Here is a 25,429-nt window from a genome sequence, read left to right as displayed (position 1 = left end):
CTTGAATTGTATCAAAAATCAATTTTTGAAACTGAACTGTGCCTTTTAAATAGGGAAATGGAGATTTTAAATAAAGAAAGATTTGGATATTCATTGGTATGAATGAATACCAATGGATGTGTGTATTCATGGTATGTGCAAAAGCAAAAGAATAAAAAAATAAAAAGATGGAGAAAATAAGAGTACTGGCAATAAGTCCTATTGGGCGCCTTTGAGCTCGTCTCCCAAATTTAAAAAAAAAAGAAAGAAAGAAAAGATGGAGAAAATAAGAGTACTGGCAATAAGTCCTATTGGGCGCCTTTGAGCTCGTCTCCCAAATTTAGAAAAGAAAAAATAACTTTTGCATATATCAACACACGAAGTCCGGGACTTGCTAACCTAAGCTTGTTCGAAGCTTGGGGGAGAAAAAGGGAAAATCTCCACAAATGAGAGCTTGGTTTTAGTAAAAGAATGATAGATTGATCAATTCGAGTATTCAGCTTTGCAAGTATTAAAACATTCTAGAACTTGAAGTTTGATTAGTCAATTTGTGGGGTGAATCAAAATTGATCAAGGAAAGTCCAAATCATACCATAAAGATTCTCGAGGTTCTTGATTTAAGCAACTCATGTAAATTTTCACATTTAGGAACTTAACTTGCATTTAGAGTCCAACCCGGTAACAAAGAACAGATCTTTGCTTAAGGACAAGCAAGAGTTTAGCTTGGGGGAATTTGATACCTCGCATATTTAGCCTATATTTGACTTGATTTCGTACCAAATTCACGTTCTAAATTGTCAAAACCATGTGCATTTCATTGATATATTCTTAGAATTTGGTACTGCTGAGAGTTTGTTTGTTTTCTGCAGGATTGGAGCAAAATACACGAAGAAACGACGTTTTTGGACACCTTGGTACGGCCCTTACCAAACTTGGTACGGCATGTACCAAACTTAGCCGTTTCAGCCTTCTTCCCACCTTGTATGGCCTGGCCGTACCAAATTGGTACGGGCCGTACATAGGTGCCGCCTGACATAATTCAAATCTTGGCAGAGGCTATATATAGCGGGGGATCTCTCCATTTTCGGGGATTCCACTTCATTCCAGATTGAGAGCTCAGTGAAAGAGAGAAAGAGAGCAAAGGAGCAAGAAGAGAAGATCAAGGAAGAGGAAGAGGCGAGAATCGACGGATCTACACCTTCTCCATTCCCGATCTTCAATCTAGTTCTTTCATGACTTTCTCTATCTCTTTTCTTGTATATCTGGACAGATCCATGACTTGTGAGTAGTAGACTTTCGTTTCTAGGGTTTGTAGATGGATTTTCTTGATTTGTGTTGCTTTTCTTGATTTGGATCTTGTATGAACTCTTGTGATTGAATTGATTGTGAATTTGCTTGTCTTGATTGCTTTGTGTTTCTGTGATTGCATGTGGTGTGCCTATAGTGGTAGATCAACCCTAACAAGGTCATGTGACCATTGCCTTCTCTCAACCAAACCAATCCCTTTAGGTAGACTTGATCGAATTGAAGCCGAAAGGTTGAATTCTCCTCTAATCGACAGATTAGAGGTTACCTTAGATCTCCAATCAATCAACTAGAGGATCTGGACCAAAACACGAGAGTTGAGGTTTAGAAACCCTAGAAGGTAAAGAATTGAATCCAAAACTTAGATCTTGAACCAACACACGAGAGTTGAGGTTTAGGAACCTTAGGTATGGTCAATTGAACCTTTATCAAGAGTTTAATACGAGGTACCAGCAAGAAATGCATCAACTCGAACTTGTAAGCTCTGTTCTGGTAAACCAGTACGGCCCTTACAAGAGTGGTGCGGCCTACCCGTACCAGGCCCCATACGGCTTGGTCATACCAGGTTGGTGCGGCCTGGCCGTACCAACTTGGTAAGGGCCGTACCACTAGAGGCAAATCAGAGATGAAGTCTGAAACCCTTGAAACACCTTTTATCCCAAATCAAAACACAGTTTATACCTTTTCTTGCACATTTACTATTCTATATCATTGTGTGATTGCTTGAGTTGATTCCTTAGGAAAATTAAACACCAAAACCCCTTTTTCTCACTTCTAGTCTTTAGCTAAGCTAAGTAAAATTCTAGATAAAGAAACCGTCCCTGTGGATCGATACCCGATTATACTCCTCGATAGGGTTGTGCACTTGCAACCCTAATCGGAAGGTGTAACCGCGGTTTAAAAGGTACGCTCCCAAGCGTACCGAAACTTGCGTTGCGCTTTCACGCGAACACACCTCACACTTTAAATTAAAGTAAAAGTCTAATAAACGAGTTTTAAATAAAATTGTTAAACTTTTCAAAACTTTTATAAAAACTCCGTTGTTAATTATTAAAGGACCAATTTATTTAACAATGGAAAGTATTTACTTGACTTGGATTCAAAACGACAAATTATACGTAGGAATTAATTTAGTTATAAAAATAACGAACTGCGCGACTTAGGAATAAATTAATTAGAAAACGCGTAAAATAGTTAATGGTTCCGTTCTAAAATTTTTATAAAAGAATTATACATCAAAAAAATAAAATAACTGAACTATATTAAAACTGATTATAAAATTTCAATAATCATATAATTATTATATTTTATTAAAATATTAGCATTAGGGATTTTAATTATAAATTAACTTTCGAATCTGAATTTCGATCAATTAAAATTAACTGTAGTCTGTTTAAAATAAATCAAGTAGATAGGCAATTAGAATATATTAGTTAAGTAAAACACGTGTAATTTACCGTAGCTCTCGACCAATTATTTTTATTTACGAATAATTTGACATTTTAATTTCTACAATCGATATATTTTCAAATTAAATTAATAAAAATATGAATTAATTTAGGATTAAGTTAGATTAATTTAGATCAAAGTGAATAATCAATACCTGACGAACTTATAAAGAAATTAAGATTAATGCTAAGCTCGATGACATAAAAGTAAACAATTAATATATGCCTAACCGGATCAGTTAGACTGACTGAATCGGTAATTTTATAAAATCGAAATCATCGAGAATTTAACTTGCACATTAACTGGAATGAGAGTTAGAATAAAATTTGCGTAGATTTTAATTAGTTTAAATTACGTGATCACATATCAGTCAACTCCGTACGAGTCTGACCCGTGGGCCGATCCGATTGACCCGCAGTTCGGAGCATACGTGGCGCACGCTGATTTTTAGCGACATAGACTCCAGCCCCCTCAGGTGTGGGATATCTGAATTATTTTCTTTCGTTGGTGTACTCTTACCAGTCGATCCATCTGACCTGACATCCGCAGTTTAATTTTAAGTAGTTGCATTAAAACTTTATAGCATGTTTATCCTTTCTGCACTGTATGTAGAATTGCATAAACCCTGAAAAACCTGAATTTACTGTATTTTAGGAGTAGAATAATTAAATAATATTATAAATATATTATTATAATATTAGGTTATTAGTTGTCTCCTCCTCGTGGAAGACAATATATTATTATTATAATACGTGCATACGCATGCATTGGCGAGAGCTGAGCAGAGCCGAGTGACTTCGTTCCGTCTTGGTGTCACTTGGCATGGGACGGCCCGACAGCCACTGAGCTGAGGGTCACTTGATCCTTGGATGGCTTTAGGATTTATATTATATGTATAAACTTAATTATATATCATTTTCGATCATTTTACTATTTGACGTGAGCAGTTCCGATCTCGAGTTCTGTGGCACGATACGATTCGGGAATTTATTCCTTCCTTACATTAGGAGCTACTTTGCCTAGAACGGAAGTTCCTAAGGCCCAATGCGGGTCTTGAGGAATGAAGTGCAAGTGCATAAGGTCGGCGAGCCTTGGTGCACGGGGTCGAGCTCGAGTCGAGCCCCTGATTCCTATTGGTCTGGCCGGACGGTAGAGTTCTCTCCTGCTCATGAGAGAAGAGATTAACTTTTTACGACTTGCATTGTATGATTTCTCCTATTGGATATGTTTGGGTGATGAATCGTTAGGCGAGATGACACACTGGATTTGATATAACCATCGGCTAGTGTGCTATTATCTTGTGGGCAATGCTTGATGTCACCAGGCAACGCGTATCATTGCACTCTGATCACAGTCCTTGGATTATATTGTTTAGATCTTTGATCCTATTGGCACGGCACGGGGTGATTTACTTTATCCATATTATTACTATTATTATTGTATTTGGGCACACAGTGCATAGAGTACTGGATTTCGATTTGATTTATATCCGATATTACACCTTGATTTTATTTTGGGTTTATTCCGCATGTTGGCATAATAGAATAATCGCATCATGGCATCATTCAAAAGTATTATAAATTCTATTAGATATTAATATAGGTTCACACATGTGCATATTTTTAATTGTATTCATTTTATAAATAAAAGTGCTTTGACCGTAGAGGATCCCTGAGGGGATAATTCTGGGTCACATACTGGGCAATTCATCGCTCACCCACAAGTTGTTTCGTGGGTTTTAGGTACAGGTTCTGGCGGTCCGCAGCAGGAGATGTCAAGAGCTGTCCCCGAGGGCCACACCACTTGACCTAGTTAGGGTTAGGCTTTTGATTAGGTTTGCGAGTCTCGTATTTCCTGTGTTATATATACGGGCTCGATAGATCATATATCCCCTTCTATAGATGGTGTTATTTGGATCCGAGATGGTTCGAATTATATGTTATGTATGTGTATGTTTATTTATTGCTATGTGATTGATGCTTGATATTTATATTATTTTGCTTCCGCTGCTGTTTGATTTATTATTTATGATTAACCTTGCGTGCTTAATGACTAATTAAGCACGAGGCGAGGTTGATCACACCTTAATTCAGAATACCTGGTTTGGGGTGTGACATAATCAATAGAAATAACAATAACAAACCTTGAATTTTATTCCTAAACTCTTTCAAACCATTAAGAACATCATTGTGCAAATTGTCACTTACACTCCCAATATTTAGCAGATCTTGGATTATTGCATTTGTTGAAATGGTTAACAAAAATAAATAGTTAGCTAAAAGTAGCTAAGTATTCATACTTACTTACATAATACTAAACTCCAAAACTTCTAACATAATTTCTAAAAAAGAGTATATTAAGAAGTTTAACATGTTATGTTCAGGTTTAGTTGGATGTGAGCGGTCACATATTGTCAAATTTTCACGACAAATGTTCTTTCTCCAATGATCAACAAAGTATTTCTCATCAATAAATAAGACATTCTCCATCTTCAGAATCTCAATAGAGTGTGAACAAACAATACCCATTACTTCAAACATACCGCAAATGCAAAATATTTTTTTCGAACACCTCTTGTATAAAATATGAAATGAGTTATTCGAACAATCAGTAACAACATAAAGTGCTTCTTCTTCATGTTCTTCAATTATCTTGCAAGATAAACCAATACATAATTTGAAATGTTGTTGACATTTCATGAACATTTCATTAGTATAAATAGCCTGAAATTGATACTCCATAGGTAACTCAGAATGCACTTTCGGAGCTTTATACTTTGAATCATAATCATATTTGTGCTCTCTCCCAAATATTAACCAGAGCTTCTTCAAAACTTCTAACAAAATCTTGAAGGCTTTCTCTCCTTGTCAGATAGGTTTTTAATAACGCGTTCATACTTTCAACACATTGAGTTGTAGTCATACCAGTCCAGAAATGTGTATTTAAAAATGTTGGTACCCATTTCTCCCGCATATGGTATATACCAGTGAACCATGGATCATTCTGTTTCTCGAGATTTTCCATTAACTTTGTCCAATTTTCTTCAAACTGCTGTCTGGTCTGCGACTCATACAACTTTCTTAACTTGCCTTGTTTTACCACTTTTATCATTCCTTGGACCCCATTTGGTAGTAAGCTTATGCAAAATGTGCCATGAACAGTATCTGTGAACGGTTTCTGCACCAAAAACATGTCTGACACATGTTTCAATACTTCCACACTGATCAGTAAGTATGTCACCTGGTTTAACACCACCCATACATTTTAAAAACCTAAAAAAGTGAAAACAAAACAGTATTATAATACAAATGATTCACTGCTACTGTCAAAAGTATTCATATCTGATAAGAAAATTAATCACACTTAAAGAATGATTATTACCAGTGTTGTAAAATGCAGTTTCTATGCGCTATGTGGAAGACCACCGCATACCGCATATACGGTATACGGCCGCATATGCGGATTTTTTTCATTAAAAATTAAATATTTAGATCATCTATATCAAATATATTAAATATTTTAATCATTTATATCAAATATATTAAAAACTTATTAACAAATAAGTGAAATTTCTCACCTATTAAAATTTTATGAGATTATATATATTAAATATTAGACATACACTAATAGAAGGAGAAAAACCAATGTCATTAAAAAATGACAATGTCATATACTGGAGCCAATAGCCCGTCAATTTGCCTTTTATTCTTTTGGGCCAATGGGCTGCACGTATAATATATTGGAGCTGCACATGTAAATGGGCTGCACGTGAATTCCCTATGTCATTTCTCTGCGAGAGCTGCCTTCGGAAACGGTACTACAGCGGAGCATAAGTCCCACAATAATCAAACAAGAAATTTCAAGCGCTCAAACTCCTATAAAAGAAGATGAGGGGGACGCTGTGTTACTTACCTGGATATTTGGACTCAAATAATGGGTCTGGATGACATTTCAAGGTCCGAACCTAGATAATGGGTGTGAAATTTTTGGATTTGAACTCATATAATGGGTTTGAATCAGTGGTCCCGCATATTGGGACCGCATAATGATTTTCTATGCGGAATTCAACCGCAAACGCATATGCGGCCGCATAGAACCGCATTTTACAACAGTGATTATTACCTTGAAATACACCATTTGTAATCTTTTACACTCTCCCTTCCAAGTAAAGCACAACCAAATATAATAGACTGTCCATGATGATTAACACCGATAAATAGTGCGAGTCGCATATCATACCTGACAAAGAAATATCATAACAAAAAATTAAAGAAAACTAATTACCCACAATAGTAGTAATAAGTATACAGTACATCAATATGATGTATTCATTACAAAACAAAATATGATTTCAAAAAAAATATAAAGCTGAGGATCAATATGTTACTACCTATTTGTCAAATATGTGACATCCAAAACAACAACATCGAAAATACTTATATGCCGCACGACTTCGGCCATCAGACCAAAAAAACACTCCACAAACAACCTTCTTTTGTATAATCGTACGCATAAAAGAAGTTACGATCAATTATCTGTTTTTTCTTGAAGTACTCAAAAATTAATATACAATCATCACCTCCAAGAGAATCTAATTTACTCTTGTATTTGTCTATATGATTTCGGGCATCTTTCCGAGTGAAAGGGCATCTCATATACCCTCCAACACATTTTATCACTAGATTGATGTTGACCGAAACAGCTAAATCTTGTTCTTCATTGAAATCCAACAAATCATGGTATCTCTTTGGGATATATCTAAAACCAGAAATCAAAAATGCTGATTCAGGTTGTAAAACATGGTTGTGGTCCAAAATTACTTCCACTACTACCCATTTTTCAGACAAATAATGATATTTCAACTTCAAACATGCTTTACAACCAGTACCTACAACAGGCCTATCCCTCTCTGAAAAAAAGACCATTGACATATACCTGAGAATCTTTTTGCTTGCAACATGCAAAACAATAGTGGTTAACCTGGTTACCCTTTCTATGGTTTGATCTTTTGATTATGCCAAAACCAACTTGCTTTGAAAAAAGCTGGTAATATTTAAAAGCTTTCTCAATTGAATCAAATCAATCACCAACTTGGGGTGCACTTATTTCATGATATTCCTCATTAACAACATCTATTTCACGCTTTTCTTCTTCTTCAACTTGAAACTCTTCTGTTTCCACTTCACCAACATCATCAACATTCAAATTCCAATCAAATATATTTTCTCTGATACCAACATTATCATTAACTACTTCATTTGCACGATGAACATCTTCAAAATATCGATACAATACACCTCATCAACTTCCCCATTAGCATTTTGCATCAACAAATCATCGCCAAACTTCTCATTCAGGTCAAATAACATCCTGAAATTTCACCAATACATAACAAATTCATTTAATAAACAATCAAAAATATAATGTAACATGTTTACCAGATAAACAACATAATAACATTGTTATGTACACATAGTGAACATCACAAATATTCGTTTCTGTATGTTAACATAAATACTTATAATTAACCAGTTATATAAAATTTTCACCATCATTAACATCTAACAGTAATGTTAACTAACATAACTGTGTAATATCAGGATACATAAGTACAGATATTGAAATACTAAAGTATTCAGTCCTGCACACAAATATAATTAAACACTGAAATTCAATCTAAAACAGAAAATTATATGTAAATATGAACAGGAACAAATCATCATCAAAACACAATGAACTATGAATAACTAATCAATATAAAAGAACTACAATGATCAACTGATAACAGAATAAAATTCTCAATTCAAAATTGCAAACGCACAAAACAAATGCAATTATATACTAATAACATTCTAAAAATCCAAATCGATAATGGTGAATAATCTAACAATACAGTATAGAAAGAGTAATTGCATAAGTTAAAAAAAGATAATATCATCAATTGAGATATTCATACTCAGATCATGATTGACAAACCTGATCACCCGAGACAGACACCAAATCGCATGAGAGAACACCAAATCGCCTGACAAAGACAAACACCAGATCGCCCGAGAGAGAAACACCAAATCGCCTGAGAGAGACACCAAAGCAGATCGCCTGAGAAGAAATCACGTCAGAAGAGCGAGAAATAGAAATCGCATCCAAAATCACGTCCGGTGTCGCGTCAGAAGAGCGCGCAGTAAAAAATTCAAAATATAGTAAATGCGGCGGTTAATAAGGAAGAATATGTGGGACTGCCAATTATAGAAGCTACCGTTAATTTCGGTTAAGATTAGGTAGTTAGTGGTTAATTAGGAAATCGGGGGACAAATAGGGGAAAGCGGACGGGGGAAAATAATGTTTTCCCTAAAAAATATATCTTTGTTGTGGGCTCTAATCCAATTTTGTATGCAAACTAAACCCTCAACAGCCTTCGAGTCGAGCATTCTATATAGATTGATTACACGACCTCCAGTGCTGAAAACTGATTCCGATGCAACTGTAGAAACTGGAACAATTAACACATCACGAGCAACTTTGGAAAGAATGTGATATTCTTTGCCTTCAGTTTCCCACCAGCGAAGAACATTAAACGGTTGACCTTTAGAACATGCAGTAGGTGGTCTCTCAAGGTATTGATCTAAGTCACACTTAATATTCCATGGCTGACTTTTTTCTAACATGAATCGACTTAACTCACTATCGTCTTCATCATCACTAATATTGCCCGATGCATCACCGGGCATAGACAGTTCCCTATATTGAACCACTTCATCCAAACTATTTTGGTACCTCAATGCGTACTCTCCATATAACTCTCTCAAGACTTTGATTAAACACAATCATTTCACTTACACCACCATTTTTATAAATTTTGGGATAGTAAAACTCAATCAGTCCCATCTTACAACTAGAATCCAAAACTGAGGCTATGGCTAAAATAATATTTGATTGGTCCCAATACTTATCGAACTTTTGCTTCATGGAATTAGCCATTGCAACAACCGTTGTATTTTCATTTGTAAGCCATGCCTCGATTTTCAACTGAATTTCACAGAACTTTTTAAAGAACAAGTTAGAGGTCAGATAAGAAGTACCCGAGAGAAGCTCGGTAATAGCATGGAAATTCTTTAAAAGCTTGCACAACTCCTTTGCCTGCCCCCACTCTTCTATTGTAGAAAAATTAAGAAACGTTGAAGGATTAAGGATGCGCATCCTCTCAAATGTCTCATTGTAATAGAGAGCATCTCTTAGCATCATATAGGTTGAATTCCATCAAATAGAAACATCTAGGGAGAACGCTCTACTTGTGTCTAATTTACAATCTCTAGCTCTTTTTTCAAACTCTTCTCTCAAAATAGGAGACTTCTTCACCTTTCCATCTATTTCTCATACGCCATTGGTTGCGTTCTTTATCATACTTATCCCATCTTGCACAACTAAATTAATAATATGAGCAGCACACCTCACATGAAAGAACCTCCCACCACAACAAAGGTCACTATTCTCATTAAGTCGAACAACCATGTCTCGTACACACATCCCATTTGCACCATCATTATCTAAGGTAAGCGAAAACATTTTCTTATCAATTTTTCAATCAAACAAACTCTCCATCACAGCTTGAGATAAATTTAAACCCGAATGCCTCCCACATAATTTCATGAAACTAATTATTCTTTTCTAAATATTTCAATTATCATCAATGAAGTGGACCGTTATGCACATGTAGCTCTTATTATGTTGTGAAGTCCATAGGTCCATGGTTGCATTCAATCGGCATGAAAGCTATTCAAAATAATGATAAACCTTATCCCTTTCTTCTTTATACATCTCCAATATCTCCTTTCAACATGTAGCCCGTGATTTTAATGAAAGAGAGGGACGAAGGGATTTGACAAAATCAATGAAGTACTCATGCTCGACCATGCAAAAGAGATATTCATGCATGACAATAGCAAGTGCTAATTTCTTTTGACTTGCATTTTCATCATACCTGAAAGTCTCTACCGCTGAATTGAGTCTTTTCTAGCCCTTGTTAATTTCATGAAGAAGATTAAAAGTCAGGATGAAAAGAAAATGGAATTTGACATGAAAACCTAGAAAATAAACGTTCTAGAGTATATGAAACCTTTGTAAAATTAAGAGAAGGAATTGAAAAATTACCTTGATGAGAGCTAAATGATTATTGGAACGAAGAGATTAAGAAATTATGAAGAGTAAAATATGAAGTTTCTTATAAAAGAAACAAATATTAAATTTACCTTAAGAGTTCGAAGCTTGTAGAAGAAGTAAAAGTCAAATACTTAAGATCATAGTAAAAAGTAAAAAGGAGAATAAAAATGCTATGAGGAAACAAATATTAAAATATATATTATTTGTAGACCAAAAATCAACAAGGTAGTATAGAGTTTGCCTAGTATAACATCAGTGTCATTTCAACTTATATAACACCAACTCTAAAACCTACAAAATCGACTTCAAACGGTGAATCCAAACCGTTCAAACCGATCTACTTCATTAGTTGTGCGTTTACATGCAAAATTTATAACTTTTTGAATTTATTTAGTATTAAGTCAAGCGGTCAAATGTGTGAGTTTTTAAGTTAATTTTAATATATTAATTTTTTTAATATTTTTACCGCTTGATTTGATACTAAAATAACTCGAAAATATAAAAACATTGTATGTAAACGCATCACTCATAATGTAAAACGGTTTGAATAGTTTGAATTAATCATTCGAAGTCAATTTGATAGATTTTAGAATTAGTGTTATACAGACTGAAATGACACTCATGTTATGCTCGACAAACTCGGTAGTATACTGTCACAGAGAACCAATATTCGAAGCTCTATTGTAACAGGCCGGTGGGGATTTGGGCTCAGTTATTTCCTCAGTTAACTTATACGACTTCCATTGACTTTTCGTCGGAGTGGGCTCCATCAGACTCCTTTGAAAGAAGAGTAAGCGGGCCCCCAGTGTCAGTATCTTCTTTGAGAGATCCTGAATAGAAGTTACTCTCCTTTGCTGGTAGTCTGGAGCGAACTTTTAGCGACAAAATCCGACTTTTGCTTATAAGGAATCTCAAATGCTTAAATTGGGATAATATGGTATTTTGATGCTTACCTTCTAATTTAAAAAAAAATTATAGTACTTGATTTTATTTTTCTTGTACCCGCTACAGTCGAGGCACACCAATGGAGTCCTGTACCAGTAGGCTTCACCATTTCTACATTTTGGTGATAACTTTTGGACTTCTGTCTCTATACATTCTTGCAAAATCAAACTTGCCACGTAAGATCTCAGGCAGCTGTGGGTCCTGCTACTTCTCTCTTCTCTCCTTCATCTCCTTCTCTCCTGCCTCTGCCGATCTGCTTCCTTTTCATAAGTAGGGACAATACTTTTTTTTTTTTAATCTCCATTTCGTACCAGGAATGCTGGGCTCTGTCAAATCGTTCTTGTAAGGCTCTACATTTTTTTACAGGGTTTTGTAATTACACCCTATTTTATAGTTTATTTGCATTTTCAAACAAAACCTGCAAATGCATGTGCTGTATTTGTTTAGAATTTTTCATTTTCCCTGGTCAATTGACTCCGACAGCTGAAAGAAGATTTTAAGTCAATTGAAGCATTACCATATTATCTTCAAACTTATTTCATTCTACTAATCGAACCTCTGTTACATTTAAGTTTAAAATCCATTGCACAAAGCTACTACTTTCTGCAATTAATTTGCTCTTCTCATTTATTTCAATAAAATTTAACTAAAGATAACTGGGATCTTTGTGCAAATAATCTAATGAGCTGGGTGTTATTGGATTTGTCATTTCCTTGGATTCATTTGTATTGAACCACATTAAATTTATCACATCATCTAGGTTCTTCTCTATTTGTTTTATATTTTCCATGTGTTTGATGAGGTACATTGGAGTTTTTAGTAAGTTCAATTTAGAGATTTTCCATTTAAAACTCTCTTTCAAGCATCAATTAGATGAGTAATTTATTGGGTAACAAAACACAGGAGTACCAACGCATGCACTGAGGAGCATAGTTCTTTGCATAAAGGAAGGATAATGGAGGAAAAATCTTACAACACCATTAATAATTTCACAAAGGAAAAAACCACTAACAGATGGAAAGTTGTCAAAGAGGGCTTCACTTTTCCTGCTGGTGGGGCCCCTTTCAATAGCTGTCATGCCTCCACAATTGTTGAGGTCAGTAATTTTGAAAGCTCAGTCAAAGAGGAGTTCACTTTCCTCTCTTTTTTCATGTGCCTTTCCTCTTCTTGATTTTTTCCTGTATGCTAGATGGATTATGAACCCCCTTTCATAAATCGGAAATTGGAATTTAGAAAACACTTATTTAACTGTTGCCCGTCGGCAAACCCATTAACATTGAACTGTTATTCATTTGTTTGATCTTTTTGCCCTATTAAGTAACAAAATATATGAACATGTTAGGACAGTATAAAAATAAAACAAACAAACAGGTGGGTAGCATCCAATTTAAGTCACCTGGTATAACAATTGCTGGTATGGGTACCTCACTGGCTGGTACTATTAGCAAGGAGCATCTCACTTAAACAAAATAAATACACCTGCCGGTTGAGTAATGTGGGATGGTATAATAGTGGCACAATTACGTGTACAATCTACCTTGATGGTTTTACTAACTCAAACTGCATTTAATTGGCAGGTTGATAAAGATATCTTCTTGGTTGCTTACTTTGGTGGTTCCTATGAGGGGGCACCCGATGTCAAGATCTGGGTGCAGAGATACAGTGTGGGTTCAATCAATCCATCTCTCTTTCCATAATTTAATTTTTAGGTTGTCTCACTTAATTTTACCTATATTATGCCTTAGGAGTTCGGTTCCTTTATAAACGGAGGCTGATTATGCACATTTAAGATGTCTACTCTGGAGCCTGGAGGCCACTGGCCAAATTCATTTCTTTAGAACCTGTATTTCATGAAGGTCAAATAATTTAAGTAGAATGCAATTAGAGGCAGCATATATGTTTAAAAACCTTATCTTGTATGTTTTATGTAGAATGGTTGTTGGCAAGGACCAAAAATAGCGGATGAACAAACAAATGTGTCTATGTGGAACCCAGTTTTATTTCAGCTTCCTTCCAAGGAGATTCTTCTCTTCTACAAAATTGGACAAGAAGTTCAAAAGTTAGCTTTTTTTTGCATTTCTTTATATATATATATATACACAGTGTATAATACACTTATATATACACTTCTACAAAATTGACAAGAACTTCTGAAATCTGGTCTTTTGCATAGGCACACTTTTCCATTTATTTGTGAACTTGGTTGTATAATAAAACAGGTGGAGTGGTTGCATGAAGCGGTCTTACGATGGGGGCTTGACATGGTCTAAGAGAGAGCAACTGCCACCTGGCATCCTTGGTCCTATAAAAAACAAGGTATATTTTCATTTCTTATAAAAGATGGCTTTTAAAAAAAAATAGTGCATCTTCCTTTGTTAATTTAGAAGGGCTGAAATACCCCAAGAAAGAAGAAAAACACAGAGACAGCCATCACCAAGGGTAAATAAATATAGTATACAAAAAAGTGTGTAAGGTACTAAGGTCCATGGATGTTTGAGTATACAACAAATAATGCAACATATACCAAAATGGCATGTTACGCAGGAAGTGGTTTGTGCATGTTTTTGGTCTAAATCGTTACCCCTGCTCAGGGGCGGAGCCAAACTTCCTGACTAATGGGGTCATTTATATAAAATTTTCATGCTGTGAATGGAGGTCAATTTTACAGTATCCATAGTATTTTACTCTAAGCTATATAGAAAATTGTGTACGAGAACATTACTTCTTACTACCTCCGCCCCTGCCCCTGCTATACATTTCCTTCCTTTTCTTTTTGTTTGTGGCAACAATGCAGCCTATATTGCTCGATGATGGGCGACTTTTTTGCGGTTCCTCAGTCGAAAGCTGGAATTCCTGGGGTTCTTGGGTTGAGGTAGATTTCTGTTCTATCCATGTCTTTATATTTTCGGAAACAATATTTTATTTATACACCTTACAGAAATTATAAATATGTTCATAACCTTCACTCCAGTTTGTCCTTAAAAAGATGAACAAATTATCACTTCTTTTTTTTCGATGAAAAGCAGATAGGTTATATTTTTCAAAATTCCTTGAGAGATGGTGGCATGTTATTTTTTCTCATGTTTTGTGAAATATATGAAATATTTCTCATTTTGGACGGGATATATATTATATTGACTGCTGAGTTCTTATTTTTCTCATGTATTGCCATTATAACATCTAGAACTGATTTACCTTTAGGTCACTGAAGACTCAGGAAAGACTTGGAGGAAGTATGGACCAATATGGTTAGAGGGTGAAACCCTAGGAGTGATTCAACCAGTACCGTACCAGACTGCTAAAGGCACTTACCGGGTTCTTCTACGTTCTTTTGAGGGCATCGGACGGGTTTGCATGTCAGAGTCAGAGGATGGTGTTAACTGGAGTTATGTGCGGCAAACTGAACTTCCAAACCCAAATTCAGGTAGGCATCCAGTACCAACATGTACCACAGTACCAGTGAACCCATTAAACAAAAAATAAGTATAAAAATAACATAGTGACTATGCATCTGACCAAAATCTTATCATTCTTTTTGCCAAAATGTTGACGGGCCTGGTTTATACCTAAAATTTATTTATAACATAGTTTATTATATTTGTAAGGGTGTGCATAAGCTAGGGAAGCTGGTACAGTTTTACTACCTTACCAGATCTACTGGTAAAGTGTTATTTTTAATGTACCTGCTCAAGGACATTTGTTCCGATAATAATTTTGGGCTTTTGGCCTATATTTATGTTCAAGCCCAGGGGCGGGTCTAGATATAGTCTAGGGGGTGCTTAGCCACGTCCGTGATTTCAAAAATTATAATCATGCATACTGAAATTTAATTGAATTTTCATTTTTCTGAAAGTTTTTATATAGTTTAGCTTCTCTCACAAAATGCTAAATGTGTGCTTGTAGTCTAGTGGTTAGAATTCCATTTATTAGTGGTTGTGGAGACTTGGGTTCAAATCCCAGTGACCTGTATTTTCACATATTATGCATTTTGCTTTTCAACTCCCCCAATCTAAATTTTCTAGTTCCGCCCCATTTCAAGCCCTAATCAATCGTTATTTACATAAATTTTGACAAATATTAACAAAACAGCTTAAATCATTGCTGCTGTTTGCCAGGGATTGATGGAACTAAGATGAAGGACGGGAGATTGGTACTGGCTTACAATACCGACTCAAGAGCCTGCCTCAAAGTGGCAGTTTCCGCAGATGATGGTGATTCCTGGGAGGAAAAATTGACATTAGATAATACTGATAACATGGAGTTCTCTTATCCAGCTGTGATCCAGACTTCTGACAACCTGATACACGTCACTTACACCTACAACAGAACGCAAATTAAGGTAAAATCCTAATAAAATACCTAAAGATTCACAAGAAATTCATTATTTTGTCCAGAAATACATCTTATTTTCAGAGAGGTACAGGAATGTACTTTATATAGTAAACATAACCGGATTATATTGTGTCAAATATACTGGGACAGTTTAGCGATGATACTTCCTTGCAACTCCTCGGTCTGCTGGTAATTAGAATGAACCACAACTATCAGTCCCAAAAAGATTGTTACAATTAAATAATAAGTTTCTTTTTTGTTTTAAGAAGAAGAAATGTGGAGGTCAACCCTCCAGATTTCATTAATACCGGCACCAGGGGTATCAATAATTAAAAAAAAAAAATTATATGAAAGAGTTTTGAATATGGTTGGAATAATTTGTGCTCCTCTATTCGCAAAATCAAATTGGATTTAGCAGTACTTACAGGGTAATACTGCATTAATTTCCACGTAATTGCTGAAATAATATTAATAAAAGAAATTACAATGTTATGATTGCATGACTTGCTTCTTAACCTTTTTACTATACAAGGCTATTTATGAATTTGTGTCTTATATAATCAATTTGTTTTTAAGTTAGTATCATCCAATTTTTTTGCGTTTACTTTTTTTCTATGCAGCATGTTGTTGTCGAACCAGATAATATGGTGAAGCTGTGATTCTGCTTAGAGATTTTGAGTTCATAATTATTGAGTGGGAATTTGATTTTTCTATAAAATAAATTTTGTTCATCGCTTTGACTTGTAATAACATTTTCGAAGAGAAATAAAACCCACGTGGCATGTATCAGCAGAGGTAACTATTTGCAAACGCATTATTTATTTTCCTCGTTGGTCTGCTAATAAAAGTGTAGATATGTGTAGATATCATCTCTCATTGTTCATCTGTCTTGAGATCCGGGCGAAAGCAAATCTTAATGCAAATAAGCAAAACTTGTAAATCCGATTTCGTTTAACTAGTATTATTTCCTAACGTCTTGTTGGGCACCTGTATTTTTTAGGAAATAATAATACACAAAATTTCAAGATAGCAGGTTATATTTCTCAAGTGTGGTTTATATTAATAATCAACATCCTTAATTTTCTATGGCGACATTTGGCAAGTTCCCTATTCCCTAACATTCATCAGAGCTTGCAGTCAACACACGAATTCTCTTATACTGGGAAACAACAGGAGATCCTTGTTTTAGAGAAAAAGCCTCACCGCCTCTTTTAAACGATGAGCACAAGTTATATTCCTATGGGACAGAAATGCACCGCCAGTGTGCCTAGAACCTGTACAAAGTTGCAATTAGCAAAAACCTCCTCTGGTACAAGCCTTGAAAGACATTTAAACCCGGAAAGGTTCAATGAATTAGAAAATAATTTAAAGCTACAACCTATGCACAAGGGTTTGATGGATTAGGATATATTTTAAACCTAAAGTTGTTTTATGTTTTGAAAGAAACTAATTAAAATATTTTCTCAATTATAAATTATATGATATCCAAGTAACTACTTGTTAGAACAATGAGTGGTACGAGCAACTTGATTTTAATATTACTTCGTCGTATATATGAAAAAAACTTCATTTAATGGTAGGATAGTAGTGTTGATGATGATGCACCAGTGTGCAATACTGGTAAAGGAAAGAGCTAGGGTTCTAAAAGGAAAATAACACATGGGTTTCATTTGGTGGAAGGAAAATTGAGTCACAAAATGGAGGACTACCATGTAGCAAAATTCCAAGAGGTCGATGAAAATGAGGTCGGTTTATTCGCAATTTGTGATGGGCATTCGGGTATTGATGTGGCGAGTTATCTCCGTCAACATCTGTTTGATAACATTCTTGAGCAGGAATACAACATAAGTAGCATTAATTGTGCTTGTTATTTTCTATGATGTGTTTATCTAATTTTATTTTCCTATTAGAATCTGGAGTGTTAAAAAGTAATATAACAGAAGACTTTTTTACAGGGGCCGGCCGGGTATCTATGGATTTTGTTAATTTTCTCAGATAACGAATTAGCAGATGAATAAGATAGCCAAAATTTTCTCACCTTGGAAATTTTTGAAGTCGTACATATAATTTTGGTCAAACAGAAACTCCACTTATCTACACTAACTTGATTTTTATTATTTGTTTGTTCATTCATTTATTTTTTTCTTTCTGATATCTTTGGAACATAAGACATCTTCATTTTTTTTAATAACAGCCTGATTTTTGGGATGATACCATGAAAGCGATAAAAAGAGCATGCCATACAACTGAGTGACCGACTGAAAGATCCTGAAGAAGAAATCAAGTGACGATGTGAAAACACATGGCGGATCCACAGCTGTAACAGTGATAGTGATAAATGGTGAGTCATTTGTTGTGGCAAATATCGGGGATTCATTTGCCGTCATTTCTGAAGGCGGCATTGACAGGCAACTCTCAGTCAATCATGAGCCTCTTAAGGAGAAAGAGGAGATCGAAATCCGAGGTGGCTCTGTCACACACAAAAGAGTTAAACATGTAGAATAATTTGTTCTACATTATTTTTTTTGGTTTTAGAATTGTGTACTTTTAGTTTAACTAACTCTGACAGTATGCAATTTGGTGAATAATGTCAGGTAACGTTCCTTGAGTTGACGGCCATCTGTCTATGGCGAGATCATTTGGTGATGTAACTGTAAAACAGCACATCAGCTCAAACCCCGACATCGTAATCGAAGACATTCACGCTGATGCCGAGTTCATTATACTTGCTAGTGATGGCATTTCGAAGGTAATAAATTATAAAAAGTTATATGGTGCCATGTTATTTTATTCATCATGGTAAAAGTATTTGAATTTGGTGATTTGTCCGGTGATGTCAAATCAAGAAGTGGTTGACACAGTGAGAGGCGTGGAGGATGCGAGGAGGGTGGCAATGAAATTAACAGACGAAGCGCTGAGCAGGGGAAGCAAGGATGACATTTCTTGTATCGTCATTCAGCTATCCTTAGATGAATCGATCTCAGGATAATTTAACATTGTAAAATATTTGAGTTTTGGGTCTGGTTTCAAAACAGTTTCCTGTTATATCTACTTGTACAAGTTTCACTACAAGAACGAGACACTTTTCGCGAGGATAAAAAAGTGATTTTTTGCGACGGACTACTCTCATTGTTTAGTTTTTTTTTTTGCGACGGACAACCGTTGTAAATGCGTTTTTTCTCTCGCATAAAGTGTCTACTTTGCTGTAGTGTTTGGTTTCTTTCAAAACAATTTTGTGTTTTAGGTCAGTTTAATTTTTCTCTGGTATAATTTTAGCATAGCATAAAAAAATCTTGATAGTTGGATTCTGTCATGGTATTGGTCAAGAGTACTTAAATTGTTGTATTAATTACAAGGCATTTAAATGTCCCAGGTGTTGCACATGTTATTTTGGGTCACTGCCAACCGTAGTAAGAATGTTTTTGGAGTGATATTTGTATTATATCTAAATATTTTTTAGCATCTCTTTATATTATTTTTGAATTTCACGAATTATACAAATGATATATCATATTTATCTATATTATTTTTAAGTTATAAAACATGAGGGGCTTTTTTTTTATTAATTTTGTATAAATATGAATGATTGATATATAATCTACATTTATAAAACAACAAACTATTAATTCACATTATACTGAAAATCATGAAATTTAAACACGTGGAAGTATTTATGAATTAAAAAAATATATTATACATGTAATTATCTTAGGCTGTTTGACCTACAAGGAGATGAAAAACTCTCGGACAATGCTAGAAATTGTATTATTTTATTAAAGGTTTCATAATTTTATTGTTTGGGATGTTTAATCTATTATAAAAACATGAGATGGAGCACGAAGAACATTTAAGATTCATTTAACTTCATAATTAGACGATCATTCAAATAATAGATTCCATTATATCTATATGCATTTATAATGTCAATGGACTAGAGTTAAGAAACTTGTCACATAAATCTACTAATACATATTTTGGAATGATAAAAAAAAAAAAAATTGGTAATGATGTTTTTAAATTCCAACAAGTGCGCCAGAAAGACAAGTTTATTATATTATTTTCTTTAAAAAAAAATTGTTGGAAAGCGTGGTATATTATATATAACATGCGCATTGAAATTTACACCAGCGACAAAAAATCTTTTAGTTAGTGTTACTTTTTTTATTTACTTCTTTCACATTAAAAATTGAGGAAATAAACACAATAAAGAAAAATTGAATAAAGATCAAGATTTGCAGGATAAGCTGCAAACCAAATGACAAAAAAAATGATCTATCTCAAAAAATTCTTCTTCTTTTTTCTTGATATTCCACTAACATTAAGCAGCCCTTAGTGCAATTTAAAGACAAATCAATTAGGTATTAAGGACCAATAAAAATTAAGTATATATAATATTTTTTTATTAAAGGATCATAATACATCCAACACCTTTTAGATGCTATTTTTAAAAATTGAATATGTGATCTCTCTATGGAGACTAGAGAAATATAATTCATGCCACTTCACTAAGCATTCTTTTCTTCTTCTTTTTTTCAATTGAACATATAAGCATAGTGATAAGATTTGCGAATAATCCAGATTTAAACCCTCCCTGAAGCAATCAACGTAGGGTTGTCAACGGGTATGGTAAGGATCGGGTGGAAGCATTTTTATACCCGTACCCGTTACAAATTGATCTTACGATCTTACCCGTACCCTATCCTTACCCGCTACAAATTATCTTATCCGTACCCTACCCTTACCCGTTATGGTTGTCGGATAACAAAACAGTAGCATGTAAATAACGGGTAATACAAATATAATAATTATTTTTATTATTTATTAAATAAAATATTAAAACATATACATTCATTTCACACATGTATAGTACTTTATTGAAAAAAAATATATGATGATGCTTATTAATAAAAAATATTAAGCGCAAGTAAACCAATTAAAGTATTATTTTCAATACTTATTAATATATATATAATATATAATTTTTTTATAATTACTCGATGAGGAGGGTTCAAATGCCTCCATGTTTTTGTGCCTCCATCATGCCTCCATCTCTCTCTATCATTTTCAAAGTTCAAACAGTCGATCCGAACCGCCCAACCTAACCTCCATACTAAAATATGTTTGGAGACCAAATTTTATATTTTTAGGAATTTTTTTACTATTTTTTTAGATAGGTACAAAATCAGTAAATCTAAACCATCTAAAAACAGTATTTTTGTACCTATCTAAAAAAATAGTAAAAAAATTCCTAAAAATATAAAATTTGGTCTCCAAACATATTTTAGTATGGAGGTTAGGTTGAGCGGTTCGGATCGACTGTTTGAATTTTGAAAATGATGAAGAGAGATGGAGGCACAAAAACATGGAGGCATTTGAGCCCTCCTCTTACTCGATTGGGTAATGGGTACGAACTAGGCTTTACCCGTACCCTTACCCGTTTAGATAACGAAAAGAAATCTTTATCCACATCCGTATCAGATAAGTTTACGAAAAAAAATATTACCTGTATCCGTCTTATCCGATACGGTACATGTCAGGTAAATAGATAAAAGGGTGCTACACCCCTAAATCCACGTATTATTCAGTTTTTCGAATTATTCTCAAACTTTTAAGAAAAAAAAGTTGCTCTCTTATGGGTAGGGGTGTCAATGACACTATTTTATTCATTTACTTAACCCATATCGTATCCGAAAATACGGATAAGGGTAAAATTTTTTTTTTCGTTAGCTTATCGGGTATGAGTAAGGGTAAATTTTTTTTGTTATCATATAAGATAATTTTCAAAGAATAAAATTATAGATATAGATATATATTTGTATGAAGATAATACATGATGCAATAAAGTTTTGTATTTTATTAAATTTTTATAATACAAATTAGTTGTATTTATTCTCTTTTTTTTTTACAAATATTTTATTGAAAACACAAATCAAGATGTCAATGACACTTTTATTTATTTATCCAACCTGTACCGTATTCGAAAAAACGGATAAGGGTAAAGTTTTTTTTTCGTTAAAATATCTTCACCCGACTTGTATTGTACCCGTTGACACTCTTACTTGTGAGAATATGATCTCTAATTCAGACTTAATATATAATTTCGAATTATTTTCGAACACGAATTTTTAACTCTGCCAAATCTTTATCAAATCATTCATTTATAACTATGCTCTTATAGGAGATTATATATAATTATACATTATTGTACATTCTCTTGAACTTAAATTCTTTAAGCATTTTATTAACTCGACATTTTTATGTATCTCTTACGAAAATTACACACGAGTCTTTCCACAATTGAAAAGTAAGTCGCAACACAAAATGCAGCACAAAACAAGTGTAGCGGAACCGGACATTGTTTGTTTCACAGCAGACGGAAAAGAGAGACTTGTGTCTAGCTAGGGTTTTAGTGAGAGTGACAATTGACAAATGGCGTGGAGTGTCACCGGATCAGGCAGTGCTCCGGCTATCGGGCTACGGGCCCTGCGTAACCGCGCGCCGATCGTCGCCGGCTTGTATTGCGTCTCTGTCATTGGTCTCTCTGCGAGAGGGTCCCACCGCTCATCCACCAAGCCCTTCGCTTCCATCTCCGCCTCCCTTTCCACTGGTAAAAACAAATAATCCCATTGTGCAATTTTGGAAGAACAAGTAAAACAAATTTGCTGCATTTTCATGAAATGGTAACCAAAAAAAGGAAAAAAATGTTTATAGCACTAACATATTTTCACCTTGATCAGAGAAAAAAGAGGCTGTAGAAACTAAGCATGCACCTGCTGCACTGGGTCCATATTCACAGGCTATCAAAGCCAATAATCTTCTTTTTGTCTCTGGTTGTTTGGGCCTAATTCCTGAGGTTTCGAACTATTCTTTGTTTATTATTAATACCTAAGATTACAAATCTAATAGATGCTGCTATAATAGAAGAATGTACTAAATGGTCGAGTTATGAATTTTTTTTTGCATTTGCATTTGCAGACAGGAAAGTTTGTCTCTGATAGCGTTGAAGAGCAGACTGAACAGGTACTGAATATTTTTAAAGTCCGACAAATTCATTTTAACCCCAAATCTCACAAACACTAATTACCAAGAACATACTAAACCAGTGTTATAAAATGCGGTTTTTATGCGGTATGCGGAAGGCCACCGCATACCGCATATGCGGATTTTTATGCGGATTTATATATGCGGATTTTAAAATAAAAATTCAGATATATTTGAAAGCATAATCTTCACAACAGGAATAAGAATACAAACATTTGTATTCATATTTTAAAATCCGAGAGGCATCAAGTTTCCATTTTTCAGAGATACTGACAAAACTAGTAAATAAATACTGGTAATCAAGTAAAAATATACTTTTTTCATATTTTTTAAAGTTATTTACTTGTATCTATCATCTATGATTTCAATGAGAACTGAACTGTCAACATCTTGGCACCTGCCATCTGCTGACTAGAATCTTCACAGGGATGTTAGATCAAAATTAGACGGTTCTGATCACACGAACCAACAATCAAAATCAGAAAGCAACTGCAACTGGTATTAAAACCAAAACAACAAAATCAAGAGAGAAATTGTGAGTACGCGCTGGGATGCAATAGAAGGTTCTTCATCATCTCACATAGGAAATATTGAAGGACGCGCTGGGATGGAAGGATAGGCGTCGATGGGTGAGTAGGCGGAGGAGAGAAGCAATCGGTGCGATCTGTTTTGGAGGAGAGTGAGAGACGGAGGGCTGGAGAGCGATCCGTTTTGGTGGCGCTCGGTGGATCTATTTTGAGAGACGGAGACGGCTGGACTACTGGAGAGAGAAGACAAGACAGTGAGAGACGGAGAGAAACAATTAGGGAAATTAGGCTATGCCGATTCCAAACATCCAATATGCGGTATATGCGGCCGGTTAGGTAATATGCGGTCAAAATTATGCAGTTGAATATGCGGCCGCATATTATTTTTCTATGCGGTTCGGAACCGCATACGCATATGCGGCCGCATAGACTGCATTTTGTTACATTGTACTAAACAGGTATGAGAAATTTCTTTTGAACCCAAGTATGGTAAAGACTAAACCATGTAATCGTAATTTGGTATTATAATATACTTCTTTAAATGAAAGATTTTTGTTCATTTGTGAGAATCAAATTAGCTGTACTCAAGATTTTAAATTTTGCATCTTAATAGGTTTTGAAGAACATGGGTGAAATACTGAAAGCGAGTGGGGCGAGCTATTCTTCTGTTGTGAAGACCACTATTATGTACTAATGATCTAATTTAATCAATCTAAATTTCACAGTTTTTATGATATTTCGTAGATTTAGTGATTTTGATTTTTAATTTTCAGGTTAGCTGATCTCCAGGATTTCAAGAAGGTCAATGAGATTTATGCAAAATGTAAGTTACCAAAAATTCAACAGGGACATTAATCCAACTTTCTTATAAAATTCACATAATGGTTGAGAACTGCGGGTAAACGACAAAATAACTCATTATTAAATTTGTAGATGTATTTTTTATAGTGTGTATAGGCTATAAATCTATCCCATGTGTTGATAGTATATATATTTTTTTTTCATTATAAAAAATTTGGCGGTGCAGATTTCCCGCATCCTGCGCCAGCTAGATCGACGTACCAAGTAGCCGCACTTCCATTGAATGCAAAGATTGAAATCGAGTGCATTGCTGCCCTTTAGGTCTCTCAATCGGCTTCATTTTCTCTATTTTCTTTTCTGTTGAATAATTTCAGACTAGAGAGTGAGATAATAAGATGCTGATATATAAGACGTTTTGTGATGTGCTACATGTCTTATTTATTTTCTGATTTGCGTCGGTTGAATATTTGATTTGGGTTATAACCTAGAAATTTATGAGACGCGTGGTTGAGGCAGGTTTGGGGCAAATATTTATTGGGGCATTGGAACCCTCTATATGTTAACATCTGAACCCTCGTTGTTAATCTTTCCTACCTTCTATATATTATTCTTATTTGACATACTTATATTTCCTGGACAACCACTTCTATGAATTAATATACTCCTACCCATTTTTTCTTGATCCAAATCAAGTTCATAATTTGTTTTTGTTTTCTTTTTCTTTTTCTTTTCACAAGATCTAGTGCAAAAACACACACATTGATGGTACGGAAATATACTTGTATGTGGAAATTTAAGGGTCCTCTTTATTTGTACCGTATCTCTATCTGAAAGGGCGAAAATGTAATGGAACTCTCAAACTCTACATATTTTGAATATTGGTAATGATTTTG

At 34.6% G+C, this 25,429-nt stretch overlaps 2 protein-coding genes and 1 pseudogene across 3 annotated transcripts; all 3 read left to right on the top strand.

The window, feature by feature from the left end:
• The first annotated feature begins 11,752 nt into the window (after positions 1–11,752).
• Positions 11,753–16,959, top strand: LOC144574751 (uncharacterized). 2 transcript variants are annotated; one of them, XM_078324796.1, is made up of 10 exons: positions 11,753–11,827; positions 11,902–12,105; positions 12,739–12,931; positions 13,413–13,499; positions 13,767–13,894; positions 14,055–14,151; positions 14,630–14,707; positions 15,037–15,259; positions 15,951–16,174; positions 16,788–16,959. In XM_078324796.1, the coding sequence occupies exons 2-10, from the start codon at positions 11,915–11,917 to the stop codon at positions 16,824–16,826; spliced, it is 1,260 nt and encodes a 419-aa protein (XP_078180922.1). In that variant the 5' UTR covers positions 11,753–11,827; positions 11,902–11,914; the 3' UTR covers positions 16,827–16,959. The 2 variants fall into 2 exon arrangements, with proteins under 2 accessions (XP_078180922.1, XP_078180923.1); XM_078324797.1 differs by lacking the exon at positions 11,753–11,827 and having other exon boundaries at positions 12,062–12,177.
• A 426-nt stretch (positions 16,960–17,385) lies between these two features.
• On the top strand, positions 17,386–19,216 carry LOC144575210 (putative protein phosphatase 2C 39; annotated as a pseudogene).
• Positions 19,217–22,526: 3,310 nt separating this feature from the next.
• LOC144574735 (endoribonuclease L-PSP family protein) lies at positions 22,527–24,963 on the top strand. The gene is made up of 6 exons (XM_078324776.1): positions 22,527–22,774; positions 22,905–23,020; positions 23,143–23,187; positions 24,349–24,422; positions 24,509–24,558; positions 24,763–24,963. The coding sequence occupies exons 1-6, from the start codon at positions 22,597–22,599 to the stop codon at positions 24,855–24,857; spliced, it is 558 nt and encodes a 185-aa protein (XP_078180902.1). The 5' UTR covers positions 22,527–22,596; the 3' UTR covers positions 24,858–24,963.
• Positions 24,964–25,429: the final 466 nt, after the last annotated feature.

Source organism: Carex rostrata, chromosome 23 (genome assembly GCF_964058835.1).
Source record: "Carex rostrata chromosome 23, lpCarRost1.2, whole genome shotgun sequence".
NCBI classification, from domain to species: Eukaryota; Viridiplantae; Streptophyta; class Magnoliopsida; order Poales; family Cyperaceae; genus Carex; species Carex rostrata.
This window is presented reverse-complemented; position numbering and strand designations above follow the sequence as displayed.

Bases quoted from the DNA above. Each gene is read 5' to 3' on its own strand.
- LOC144574751 (XM_078324796.1), top strand. From the start codon at position 11,915: ATGGAGTCCTGTACCAGTAGGCTTCACCATTTCTACATTTTGGTGATA. The intron at 14,708-15,036 runs GTAGATTTCTGT...ATTTACCTTTAG, and splicing joins CCTGGGGTTCTTGGGTTGAG to GTCACTGAAGACTCAGGAAA. The intron at 16,175-16,787 runs GTAAAATCCTAA...TTTTCTATGCAG, and splicing joins ACAACAGAACGCAAATTAAG to CATGTTGTTGTCGAACCAGA.
- LOC144574735 (XM_078324776.1), top strand. From the start codon at position 22,597: ATGGCGTGGAGTGTCACCGGATCAGGCAGTGCTCCGGCTATCGGGCTA. The intron at 23,188-24,348 runs GTACTGAATATT...GCATCTTAATAG, and splicing joins TTGAAGAGCAGACTGAACAG to GTTTTGAAGAACATGGGTGA. The intron at 24,423-24,508 runs GTACTAATGATC...TTTAATTTTCAG, and splicing joins GTTGTGAAGACCACTATTAT to GTTAGCTGATCTCCAGGATT.